This window comes from Gymnoscopelus microlampas, assembly GCF_963454915.1.
Source record: "Gymnoscopelus microlampas genome assembly, chromosome: 6".
Classification (NCBI taxonomy): Eukaryota; Metazoa; Chordata; class Actinopteri; order Myctophiformes; family Myctophidae; genus Gymnoscopelus; species Gymnoscopelus microlampas.
In genome coordinates this window covers 26,760,327-26,773,622 of record NC_139943.1, presented here as the reverse complement: position 1 = coordinate 26,773,622, position 13,296 = coordinate 26,760,327, and the positions used below count along the sequence as shown (strand labels likewise).

At 39.4% G+C, this 13,296-nt stretch overlaps 2 protein-coding genes across 4 annotated transcripts; both read right to left on the bottom strand.

Moving 5' to 3' along the window:
* Window positions 1-134: 134 nt before the first annotated feature.
* Window positions 135-5,136, bottom strand: dnaaf4 (dynein axonemal assembly factor 4; the record flags this gene model as incomplete). Its single annotated transcript, XM_084061033.1, has 9 exons — window positions 135-313; window positions 706-811; window positions 1,342-1,495; window positions 1,592-1,701; window positions 2,306-2,451; window positions 2,845-3,031; window positions 3,142-3,275; window positions 3,359-3,506; window positions 5,014-5,136. The coding sequence occupies 9 exons, from the start codon at window positions 5,134-5,136 to the stop codon at window positions 204-206; spliced, it is 1,218 nt and encodes a 405-aa protein (XP_083917159.1). The 3' UTR covers window positions 135-203.
* Window positions 5,137-5,689: 553 nt separating this feature from the next.
* On the bottom strand, window positions 5,690-12,718 carry syt19 (synaptotagmin XIX). 3 transcript variants are annotated; one of them, XM_084060012.1, is made up of 10 exons: window positions 12,634-12,685; window positions 12,508-12,597; window positions 11,740-11,950; window positions 11,553-11,623; window positions 9,819-9,935; window positions 9,131-9,316; window positions 8,520-8,672; window positions 7,926-8,048; window positions 7,630-7,741; window positions 5,690-7,064 (listed from the first exon to the last, which is right to left on the bottom strand). In XM_084060012.1, exons 3-10 carry the CDS (start codon window positions 11,921-11,923, stop codon window positions 6,757-6,759), a joined length of 1,254 nt encoding a protein of 417 aa, XP_083916138.1. In that variant the 5' UTR covers window positions 11,924-11,950; window positions 12,508-12,597; window positions 12,634-12,685; the 3' UTR covers window positions 5,690-6,756. The 3 variants fall into 3 exon arrangements, with proteins under 3 accessions (XP_083916138.1, XP_083916136.1, XP_083916137.1); XM_084060011.1 differs by having other exon boundaries at window positions 5,692-7,064; window positions 9,131-9,319; XM_084060010.1 differs by having other exon boundaries at window positions 9,131-9,319; window positions 9,819-9,944; window positions 12,508-12,718.
* Window positions 12,719-13,296: the final 578 nt, after the last annotated feature.

The following is a 13,296-nucleotide window of genomic DNA, read 5'->3' as shown; positions in this document are numbered from 1 at the left end:
CTTGTTTATTTTGGATTTTTTTCTTTCATAAGATGACATTGAAGCTTAAAATGATGGAATAGCAAATGAAAAACCTAGAAGAAATCAAGGTTTACTGCTTGTTGCAGTAAACAATTAGGTGTAATGTAGTCCCACGTTCTCCATGTGTTATTTGGGTGGGACCACCAAAAGCCACCTAGTCACAGAACAAGTCTCAAAATGTACTATAGAACACTGTCACTTCCTTGAATAATGAGTCTGATTCTTTGTGCGTCTGCTTGTAGGGCTTCATTTTGAGGAGAAATCAGCAAAGCAGCTTGGTAATCCTGAAGGCCTGAAAAAACATTGTCCCAACATATTAGCTGGCATGATTATGTACGGTAGGTCAGCAGGACAGGTGTGGTTACAGGACGGCTATTCTTGAGTTACTGTAGATGCATGTCATTATAGGTGGAAATGTTAAAAGAATTATCAGCAAAAATAGATCTACAAGCTCACAACTTAAGACGTAACCAGAGCTTATTCCCAAGCTTTATATATGGTTAACTTGTAGAGTGGCAATGTTTGGTATTTGTTGCATGACAAAGTATATAGGGCCTAAGTGGTTAATAACCAACTTCTTGGATGTCAAGTTATTTCTTCAGATGCAGTATGTGACACTAAAATCTAGACACTTAGAATTTTTCATAAAGAAAGGAAATTAAACCTAGCTCCGCTGTTACAAACCTTCTGCGTAGAGCTCCAGCTCACAGAAAGCCGTACCACGCCGTACGTATGCTCTCGCTCTGGCAGGTGCATTGTCAGCAACTGGGGGAGTCAGTAGATCAAGTGCCTGATGAAAAGGATTGGTGGGTGTATTCATTATTTATTTTCCAATAGGCTCTATGCACAGCACCATATTGGGAATGAATTGGGCCCCTTCCTTACTTCCTTCACAGGTGTTACCAATGACACTAATTAAGGCTCAGTTCCATTTAGTGTGGCATAGTGGTTGAATTATTTTCAAGGACCCCCATAACTCAGAGTGTACAAATGGAACCAAATGGACCCTTACGGGTCCATTTGTTTCCATTTGTAAACTCTCAGAGTTACACACCCACCATAAGGGGCCATTTGGGAACCAAAATGGAGTGTTTCTAGTGAGCCAACATGCACGTTATCAGCACCCTGACCAGAATGGAACAGAGCCTTCATTAGTATCATTGGTAACACCTGTGAAGGAAGTAAGAAGAGGCCCAATTTCTTTCCAATATGGCTGCTGTGCATAGAGCCTATTTGATTCACTAAGAATGCATGTTTGTGTTCTGTGATAGGCAATAAAGAGCAGGTTGACACACATCCATATATAGCTGCCATACAGACCTGGGAGGAATCCTCAATAGCTTTGTGAAGATTTCTTAGTTTCAGGTGACAGGCAGCCCTGTTTGAATACAAGGCTGGGATCTTTCTGTTCAGCTTGATTGCAAGGTTATATGCATTCACTGCACCTAGATAGTTGCCAGTTGAAAAACATTTGCTGTGGAAAAAATGGAGTGAAATAACTGATTATGCAAAATTATGCACCTATTTAATGCTTGGAATTTTTCAGCTCTTAAGAGGAGGCATCACGTACTCTCCTTTCTCCTTCAACCAGTCTGGGTTCCTCTCTTCCTCCTTCAAGTCTTTCAATTCTGCAAGGTCTGCACTTACTGCACGTCTTGCTTCAGCTTGCTTTTTGAGCCACTGTTTGAACAAAAGAGGTTCATATTTGAAATGATAAACTTCATGCTAATTTCATTCTGGAAAAGAAATGATGCATTCCAACTCGTTTATAATTTAGCTTCAGCTGTCAGTTCAGCTTTCATGGTCAATTATGTGTGAGATGGGAGTAATAGGACATCCTCTGTGCATAGACCTAACTCATTCTGTGCAAAATAGATTTGGGCAAAAATGAGAGCGACAAAATCTGTGGCAGTATTTATCAAGGGCTCTCAAGTGTTCAACTTGCTTTTTGACGGTTTTCCGTGCTTCACTGATTAGAGAGCACTGGGCAGATTCTTCACCTTGACCTAACCACTAAAATAATAGTAATGTTAAACTCCCTCACCCCATCTAAGTCTTGTAAAGTTATTTTATCTTTTATTTACCGTATATAAAGCTTGGGAATAAGCTCTGGTTATGTCTTAAGTTTGAGACATCTTTATTGGTTACCATAATTCTCTTTTTCATATAAGAGAGCCTTCCAACACCCATCATCTGCATAAAACCTGCCAAAACCTTATCGTAATCCTCTTTAAAGCTCATGCAAGGATCTGCTGACTGGCAAAGAAGATAAAAAATACCTCACCTCTTCCTCTTCTGGCAGTCTGGATTCTCTGAGTGCTGTGGGGAAAACTCGAGGGGTAAATCTTAGTTGAATATTTCCAAAGGATCTCGGAGCAGGCAAATCCACCTGTCTTTTCTTGCCGCTTGCTTCATTGCTGCGTCTTTGATCTGCATGCAGGGATATAAATAAATTAGGGCTGGGCAATTAACCGAAAATATATCGAAACTGATATGTAGAACCATTAACTGACTTATAATCGAGAAGTGAGTTTTTTGTGAAATTAATAGATTTAATATTTTTTAAATAATCAACTAAATGTATTGGTCTGATTAACCAGTTGATTTTTATTATTTTTTAATGTACTAGGTGGTATTCAAAAATAGTGAAAATAGCATCACGATGCGTTGTGTGTAGATCTGCTATTTTCTTTTTTATAATAGTTAATTAATCGTAATCGAGGGAAAGGTTTGAAATAACTGATATTGATTTGAAGTCATATCACCCAGCCCTATGAAAGAAACCATACAGTGAACTGTTAGACCACGTAGTGCATTTCTTACCACATTTGACTGTGAGTCCAACTGAAGATGCATTTGTTTTATCCAAGTTGATTCTTGGACTTAGCATTTTGACTTGGGGTTTTTTGATTGCATCTTTTTTCTCCTTCCATGCCTCCAGTTCTGCTGTTGCTTTCTCACGTTCATCATCTTTCATTTTCTGGATCCTGTCTCTCTCTTCCTGGTCAAGCTGAACACAATAATAATTATGATGATGACAATGAAAGAGGCAGTATTAAAAGCATATTGTAAAAGACTGTAATGGCACAGAGAGCCCTGAATAGTCCATGAGAAACATACCCTCATCATTGTTTCCAATGCATATTTTTTTTCCTCTTGCCTTTTTGCAGCTTTTGATTTGGACTCCATTGCCAGCTTCTCCTGGTCTTTCAAGAGTGCCCTCTCTCTAATTTCTTTCATTTTCTCTTTATTGTCTGAAACAGGTTACCATGTTAACAGTGGCGATCTTTGTCCATAGGTCACAAGTACAATGCAGTAAAAGTGTGTGCTTACTTACAGTTACTTATCATAAGATGCTCCCACATTATGTTGGTCCTCTTCTGCAGAATGATAACGGCAACGCCATTTCCTATCTTTGCAGTGCTTTTATCATCAATTATAGGTTCAAACAGGAAAGCTTCAAACAGGAAGGGTGGGAAATGGACCTGTACAAAGATGAAAATTAACTAAAGGCTACACTACATTTATAGGACGGGAAAAAGTACATTATGAATTAAAATATCTGAATTTAATATTTATTATGAATTTTCTTGAACATTTTTGTCTAAATTTCAATACAGCATTGCATCTTTTAAAAACATGTAGGCTACATTTGAAATACATGTATGTTTTAAAAGCATTTACTCTCGTACTTTAACTCAAGCAAGATTTTGACTGAGCAACTTTCACTTAAAGGTCGGGTTAAGTGATATTTATTTTCTTTACTTAAAAAAAGTAGTGTTAAATAGCTCTATATTCTGATAGTACTCATTGCTATGGAGTGTTTGTCTCTCCAGCTCTTTGTCTTTATTAAATAGAAAATGCATTTTCCGGTTGGCCCACCAATTTTATCCAATCAGGAGAGACAACTCACACAGGATATAGGATAAACAGGTGAAATTGGAAGTGATGACAAAGAAGTGAGCAGACAAAATTGGAACTGGAACACTATACAATTCAAGCTGGTAAATGGGTAGCATACTCTCTCCTGATTGGCTGAAATTGGCAACCCACCTGAAAATGTATTTTCTGTAAAGAGCTGGAGAGACCGGAAGACCCCATGGCATGTTACTGAAGAAACATTCAAGTCAACAGCAATGATTGCTATCAGAATATATAGAGCTTTAACCTTTTAACAAAAAACTTTTGGTTAACCAATACCTTTGACCAGCCTACTCAGTGTTGGGGACGGTAGATAAACAGCAGCATGCACGAGCACGATAGCCTACCACCCATCTGCTCTACATTTAATACTGGCTGGCTCTGGTCTGGCTCTGGCCTTGGATCAAGACTATCATAGAGGTATTTGATGGAGTCTGACTTTACTTTCGTAGGCCTATCTATGATAGTCTTGGGCTTTACCCCCCCAATTGCCACATCCGCGCGGAAGGCCTGTATTTCTCCGTAGGGCCTACATGTACAAAACAAAAAAAGTGCTGACCCTGTAGCCGAGGATGTTAACTCGACATTACGAACCAGTGTGCACTGTCCGTATTTTCCAAAAATATGTGATTATGTTTTAATAAATGTTTTAATTAATGTTGTTCTCATGTCTTACTAAATAAAGTTCATCAAGTTCCTCTATTCCTCAATGGGCGGTAGTGACGAGGCGCATCCGGTAAAAGCCGGTATTACACTCGATGTAAACAGGAAGTAAACGAGGAGGAAAAAATGGCGTTCAGGCACAGTCGGGCTTAAAACACATATCTATTGAAAAATACGTACTAATACATTGCACAAAGATTCCGAATGCCGAGTTAACATCCGGGGCGACCGGGTAAGCACCTTATATTTTGCATTTGTACATGTTCGGAGAAATACGGACTTTACGGGCGGATGGCCCAAGACGATCATAGATATGCAAATGTAAAAATCGATAAAATACATGATAGTCTTGATCCAAGGCTATCTCTTTTCGGAGTCGGACTGTAGCGTAATAAACGATTAAGTTACCTTTAGATATTCGTCTGTAGAAATTACGTCCACCTTCGCAATCTTCGTACCCTTTAAAGGTACATTTATGTAAACAGTGGATTCTGTCTGTGTCCATGAGTAGTCTTTAATGATCAATGGCATTTCACAATGCTCCAACAATTAAGGCACGTAGCAGCAAGTGAAGTGAGAGATGTTTCCAAATCTTTTTCGAAAATTTCTAAAGATATCTTTCATAAGCCTTTCTTTTTGCCGAAGAGTTGTTGTTCCAGGAAGCAACGTCGGGAAGTAAGTCTCACTCGTGTTGCGTCTCGTTACCATAGCAACCACTGAGCGTGCACGCATGTTCTTCCATGTTCTTACACCCCCCCCTACAATTTAGTAATATGCTAATGCTACAGAACATAAGCATGCACTCTCTTCGTCAACAAACAAGAACAAGTTATATAGTCACATACGGGTTGCAGAGAAAAAGAGAATGTAGTGCCTCAACAAAGAAACTGAAATGATGAATGATGAATGCAGAATTAATTGATGTGAAAATCAATTAAAAAAATAATATATATATATATATATATATATATATATATATATATATATATATATATATATATATATATTTAAAAAAAACACAGCAGCATCTGTTTAAACAACATCATGCTAGTAAATAACATTAACATTTGCAGTCAGAAAAAAAAAATCGAATTAACAAAAGACATGTGAATAACAAGTGACCAAGATCTGCATAAATAAGTAAGTAAGGGCCTTTTTTACTGATGATGTATTTACTTTGGTGTGTTTAGAGCATACTGTCAGGTGGCAAATTGCCTGCCAGAGTCAAAATCACAAGAATGATTTGTGATCAACAAAAATATTATTTATTAATTGAGCATGCTGGAATACATGTCAACAATATCTGACAGGACATGACACAATCTTATTTTGAGAACATAAAAATATAGACAGCAGAACAACAAGCTATATGTAATAGCTATACATTCACAAAATATGACACTAAATAATCATATACTGTTTAAAAATCAGTAAAACTTTGAAAATAGGTTCTTTCATGGCAAAAAAAAAGAAAATACATCTAAGCTAATATTGTCAACCATCTACAGTAGCCTACATCCACCCAGAACCTTTTATAGCCTTGTTTTAATGCTCTATAAAATTCACTTATTTTCTAGGTTTGTAGCCTTGCCAAGGTTTTGTTTTAACAGTAATGAGCAAAGCTTATAATAAAAAGGAAGGAGTGATTGAGACCAAGATATTATTATCTTTTAGAAAATAGATACCAATTCACTTGACTTTAAGAGAAAAATTATAGAATGCCTTTATTTCATTGGCAAGTTCTGTATATAAAATGATTAAAATATGAACTCTGACATGTTAAGGCTACGCTGACTATGTCTAATTTGTGTTTGGTTCAAGATAAGCAAAAGTTAGTTATGATTACTTACCATTTGAATAGATATTTATATTTGAGCCTGGACTTCTGTCCCACTTTCTAAGACAAAACTGATGACCAGCCACCAACATAAATATGTATGACTCATAATAACATACAGTAGCCTATGTTATGTTAGGTAACTTTCATCTGTGTCATGAGTGGCCATATTATCGTACAGGTGGTCCTGATGATTGGCCCCAGTGAGTATCCATCCATTAACTCTGACAGTACTGGGCTGGCTCCATGCTTTGCCCATGTACCATGCATAACCCAGAGTGCCTTTGAATCAACAGCTTGACCTACAGTAATATCTAAATCAAAAGCTGATGCCACTTTGCTATTGGCTGGCGGACTGACTGCATCATCAGGCTCCAGTGCTGGTCCTCAGAACTCTTCCCTTTCCTTATGTTTAGTTGGCCAATCAGATGTTTGGGTGACTTCCTAGCTGCGTGCGACTGATACACGGAGACCAAGATGTCGCATTCTTGAAGAGGAAGCTCTGGTAGGGCGAACATGAGGACCTGATTGAAGACAGTCACTCGTCGCCGGGGAACTGCAGAGGTTTTCTGGTGCCGTCGCTTGCACTGGTTGCACTGAATGCTGATCCTGGCGTTCAGGGCTGTACAATGCATCAAGCATGGATAAGACAGATCAGTCGCGTGCACAGACATTTTGAGGGGCAGGTGCTCAAGTAAATTATACTTTTTTTTGGTTTACTTTGTCTGCTCTTTTTCCCCTCTACACCTATTCCTCTTTGCCAAAAATAGCCGATCTACAAGCCCACAACGCCTCGCGAGGCGTTGTGGGCTTGTAGATCGGCTATTTTTGGCTAAAGTTCTCCTCAGAAAAGGGATGCTAGGTTTCGAGTGGTTATGGTAAAAATAAAAATCATAATCACATAAAGATTTGGCGGACCCCCTGTAGTGACTCTGAGGACCCCCTAGGGGTCCCGGACCCCCTGTTGAAGACCCCTGCTGTGAACTGAAAAAAACAAAACGTTTTTTTTCTTTTTTTCAAAAGGGCACTTCTGGTCAAGAGGGAAAGGGCAGGTGCTCTAGCACCACCTCGAGTCTATCTGTGCACGTCCCTGAAGACAGATTAACGATTGGAGTTCTCATGCCTTGCATGGATGTGATGTGACAACAGACAACTCTGTGTGCATGCAGTGTGGGTGTGATATTTACCTATATCTGTGTGTGTGTCGATGGGCGGAGTTCTGATCTTCAGAAATCCAACCTCCAGCCTCTGCGAAGTGGGAAGAAACTTAAGGGAGAGAAGAACATCCCCTACAGGATCCTAGAGAGTAAAGAAGGGGTGGCGTCAAGTATAAAAGACACAACTTGTCCTTGGTTGTACATTTGTGCAAACACAATTGCATGCATGTTTGCATATCTGTGTCTCCTCATGCGGTTAATATGAACACAAAAGTGTGTATATGTCATTTACCGTATGTTGGCATGTCTCAGCGACAGCATCTTACCTTTTGAGGTGTCTGGAGGTCTTCTTGGAGTTCCAGAGGATAGGAACTACGTTTGAACTGCCCTAGAGGAACCCTAACTTCTCCCAGGATGACATGCCGGGAGAACTTATCAAAGTCCCTGACCTGAAACCCACACAGATACAATTGACACACAGGTTTGGTAGTAATAAATCACCTGGGTATCAGACAAAAGACTGATATTGTTAGTTTTGACTCAAGCATTCCAGCCATGATGCCGTTCAGTATAACACAAATGTGGGGCTTTATTTCTTGGAGATTATTCTATTGATTACTTTTTCGATTATTCAAATAATCGAGAAGTGCATTTCTTTTAAAACATTTAATCTATAACGACGTGCCAAAATTGGGATTGATTACACTCAATTATTTTATAAAATTATCGATTATTTCTTATAATTTATTAAATTGATTAGTTTGATTAACTGTTGCACCCCTACACAAGTGCATCATTAGTTCATTAACATAAGTATGTGTTTGACCGATATTTACTGTGTCTTTTGTATGTAAAGAGACAGATAGGCCGACTAATATTAAAAACTAGTCTGAGAAATATTGATGGTTTGAATACAGTACCTCCATCCTGAGGGTGACATGATGCAGCTCCTGCAGCAGTTGCATACTGCAGCTGAACTGGTCTCCAAACAAAGGGTTAGAGCTGTTCTTCACAATGCGCGTCTGCCACTCCTGCACCACTGTCCACAGAGCATCTTGGGTTATGCTCTCACCCTAGGAGGATCATAATGATAATGAGTACACTTACATAATGCACGCCTTTATTTTTTAGAGAAACCAAGGAATAGGAATATTTTACACAGTTAAAGCAATTGGTGGCACTGGTGAACACAAAATATCCCACCACAACTTAAAAGACAAGGCATTCTATTAGAAATCACTCAAATTAAAAGGACATAACCGGCATGTTTATGTCAGCTGAATGAAATGAACTTTTTATCAGTTGATAGGCCTAATCAACCCTTTAGTTTTCACAGACATAGCATGGATAAAGTCAGCTTCAGGTATGTCATAGAGCAAGTCCTGGCCCCTGACAATAGTCAATAGTTTTGTCAATACTTGCTAACTGGTGCGTCTAAAAAAAACAAAAAAACATACCCTCTATTAATTGTATTAAATGCAACTGTATGTGTATACCCTGTTAAGACAAATCTGTGAAAAGGGTCCATTACCTCCTCATCCACAAGACCCTCCACTTCCTCTTCCTCAGATCCCGCCCGTATCAGTCGTAGCGTGACAAAGGGATGGAGACTACGGGTCTTGTTCCTCCCATGCAGCCCCTCTGCCTGCAGTACAGTGACCACCAGACGAGACTGCAACTGGTCATAATAGAGGGAGAATCGCAGAGATCCATGGATCTGCTGGTGGAGGTGAGAACAGAATGTCTTAGCTTCAACTTGAAGTATCCTTAGAAAAGGAATACTGAGGTGAAAAATGGTTTGTAGATGTGTTATTGTAGATGTGTTCTTGTAGATTAGTCTCCAGGGTAATGAATTACACCTTTTGATGGGGTCAAGGATATGTTTCTGTGAGCTCTTACAAACAATAGTGTGAAACCATGCACATTCAAAGGATAAATACTATAGAACTGGACAAAAAAACGCAAAAAGTAAAGTCTGTACACTAAATGCTCTTGTAGGAATTTGTTAGCACAAACTGGAGCAGAGCTGACGGAGCTGATGGTCTAAACTTTAGACCATCACATTCTTTAGACTCTAAAGAATATACAGTATGTTTGCATTTTGTCGTGGTCTGGAACTTTCTTCAAGTTATCTGAATTTGAGGGGCGTGTAAGCTTTACATTCACGAAACGGAGCGAGAATGTTGTCAAGCGGCAGCAGGAATGTTATCATATATTACCATCTCTTGGTTGTCCTGCTCGTCCAGCCCATCTGATAGGATACTCTCTGAGGAGGGAAATGAACCCAGAGATAGATAGCGACTCAGCCTGTGAGACTCTACACATACGTCCTCTACCTGAGGGAGCTCAGGGCGCGCACACACACACACACACACACACACACACACACACACACACACACACACACACACACACACACACACACACACACAGAAGTACACATTTACACAAGCATGCATATAGACATACATATATACTGTGTAATACAGTACGTATATACACACAAATACAGATGTTCATAATTGCAGCACTAATATTTATACATAAATCCTCTTAATACATTGCTATATGAGGCAGATATTTTCTATTATGTAATGAACATGACAGCAGCATGAGTCTGAGCAAGGTCTGTTTTATTATACTAAGACTCATGACTGGTGTCATCTATCTTCTGTTTGAGTAAACTATTCTACAGCAGAGTAGAACTCAGACACGCACCTCACTCAGTGTTTGATTTACTCAGTGTCAGTGTACAAGACAAACACACCTGCTGAGGTACACACAGATAGATAACCACGTAGAATTATGCTATGGCTTAAAGTCAACCTGTCGTAAACGCGACTCATTGTGAGCTTGTAATGTAGATCGGCTATTTTTAAAGAGATTTGGTGTAGAGGGATAAAAGAGCGGACCAAGTACAGAGCTGACCCCGATGAAGTATTAGTAGAGGCTTTAAGTGGTTAATAGTACAATTAAACAATAACTAGAAAGATGTGCTCAGTAAAGTAAAGTAAAATGTCCTAAGCCCTAATAATAATAAGTCTTGTATGCAGTGCAAGTTCTTCGTACAGTCATTAAAGTAGCATGTGATTAGCTGTTGTATATCATCTCCACTGTTACCACCATGTCTCTCTCTTGCACATTATCTACCTTCCTCCATCTTTCTCTCAGATGTATGTTATTCAAATGTCTTTGTAATCAGCAAAGCCTGATTGTTATTTCTTTCTGTCAATTATGTATGTATTGCACTAGGTTGCAATTTGAAATGTGTCCTGTTTTAGCTGCCCCACTACCCCAGGCAACGACTAGGCCAGTTTACAGCCGTATTGACACCCCAGCTCTAAACAGTGAATGGAGAGTGTCCATTTGTACACTCTCAGAGTTATGGGGGTCCTTGAAATTAAAAAGTTTGAGAACCCATAGCCCTAGATTATCAACTAAAATGTAAGTTGTCATTTCAGACTCAAATCAGCTTGTTCCGGCAAATTGAATGCGTGATTGTGTAGAGCCCATAAACCAGATGAATGCTGATTGTCTAGTTCCGGTCCATAGCCTTACGGGGTGTGTATTCCATAGCCAGGAGGGACGGTTGCTCTGCGACTCTTAATCCAGAAAAATGACACGGTTGTCATTGACCGATTTGAAAAATATTTGTAAATTGAGATCCTCTGCCTGCTGGCCGCATGCACAAGAAATACAACACTGATCAGCCCAGTAGTATGTGGGATTAGCTGTGGACAGTCGCACATACAGACACACACAGACATGGTCTAATCAATGTAAGAAACTGGTGGGATGAAAAACTGCTTTGGTCCTCTTAACAAAATGTGATGGTGGCCATGTAAGACTTAAGTTAAAAATAAATTCACTCCAGCGTTGTACCTATACATCACTATTTCATCACCAGCTTCTTCCATCAAATGTTCATCTCCATTCTTCTTGTCAGGTCTTACCTTAGTATTTGGTATTCCTGGGCAATTTTCAGGTATTGAGGACATGTCATCAGGGTAGGGCAGGTTGCTAGCTGTTACAACACATTTCAGGGCAAGTTATTACTGATAAAAGTATGATTAATTCCTTGTTACTTTTATGAGCACATCCTCTACTGTGTTATCTTACATTCTATTCTCCAGAACTCACCAGTATCCTGTTTATCACATGTTTGAGTACAGCATCTGGAGACCTGCCACAACAGGATACCCAGAGCCACCAGAAGCAGAATCAGAGAGATGGCCAGGATGCAGTACTTGACTGGGTCTGAGAAGGGCATCTTCAGGTCTCCAACAGCCAGCAAAGTTATAGGGAAGTCCATCAGTGATGCCATGACTATCTACCTCCATGAGTTCTACCTCTTCAACACAGGTACAAAGGCAACATACATTATATGTGACTGATCCCACCTCAGTAATGTCTCACAGTAAGTAATAAAGACCCACATATTAACCACCAAACCAAATGTGGAGTGGTGTGCAATCTCTGGACTCAGTAACAGGTGGAGATTACTATGGTACTGCCACGAGGACATACTCATGACCTATTGGGAACTGTCTAGTCAAATAGAAATTATCCTGTTGCCATGCTATGCAAAGTTAACTCTACGTAGAAACTTCACACAGGCCATAACTATGTCTCTGTTTTAATCTCATTATTGAGTGGGGCAATCATAGTCTGCAGCTAAGTTCAGGCATTCATTTGGTGTGGGTTTAATTAATTGTAGTTAAGCGCTGTTAGTAATGGTTAAGTTAAGCATGGGTTTGGTGTGGTTAAGCATAGCATAGCATCACTGTTACTCCTTATGGCTGACTGTCCTTATGGCTCACTTTTAAAACCAGTTCACTGTACAATAAAAAAGGATTATAGTATTTTTTTGAATATCATTCAAGTTAAACACATAAATGAACAGTTTACCTCCAGTAAGTGAAGAAAATTCCACTCTTATGTTTGAATACAGATATCATACTGTACAGTGCTATAAATCCATGTTGCTCAGCTGGTAAAATTCCAAAATGAAACAATACTGCCAGATGTTCAGAACTTGTCTCCCATTGCTCTCATCAGTGTTTTATCCTGCTGTACACTCATTCACTCTCTACCACTGTGTCTTCAAGGCACTCTTTGTATGTCCACATTCATACCTGCCCACACAAATGGCTACACACACACACACACACACACACACACACACACACACATGCACGTGCATGTGCACATACAGCACCTGACTGCCTGCACGCCTTTCTAGGCAAACTGGTCTGATTAGATTGAAGTAATACTTCAGGACTACGTAGGTACTATCCAGTACCCACTTCCTTAATACCTTCGCCCTGACACAGATTCAGTAAAGCCTGATTTATACTTTGTTGATGCAACAAATTTTGAGCTTGTAGATCGTCTATTTTCGGTGTGCATCACTGTCGCATCACTGTTGTACCCAGATTTATGAACCATAGCTTAGAATAGCCTTACCATACCTACCTCAAGACAGGTAAAAACAAAATTGGTCAACTTAAAACTGCAAATTATGAATTCATGTATTGTGGTTCTCCGTCAACCAGCTACATTTACAAGGACTGTTCCAGGTCTGCGACGTGTTATCATCGAGCAGTACCCAAATCAGCTGCATGTACCCAAATCAGCTGCTTGTATGCTGACAATGAGGCCTGTTGGACTCTTACATAAGAATATAACAATAATATT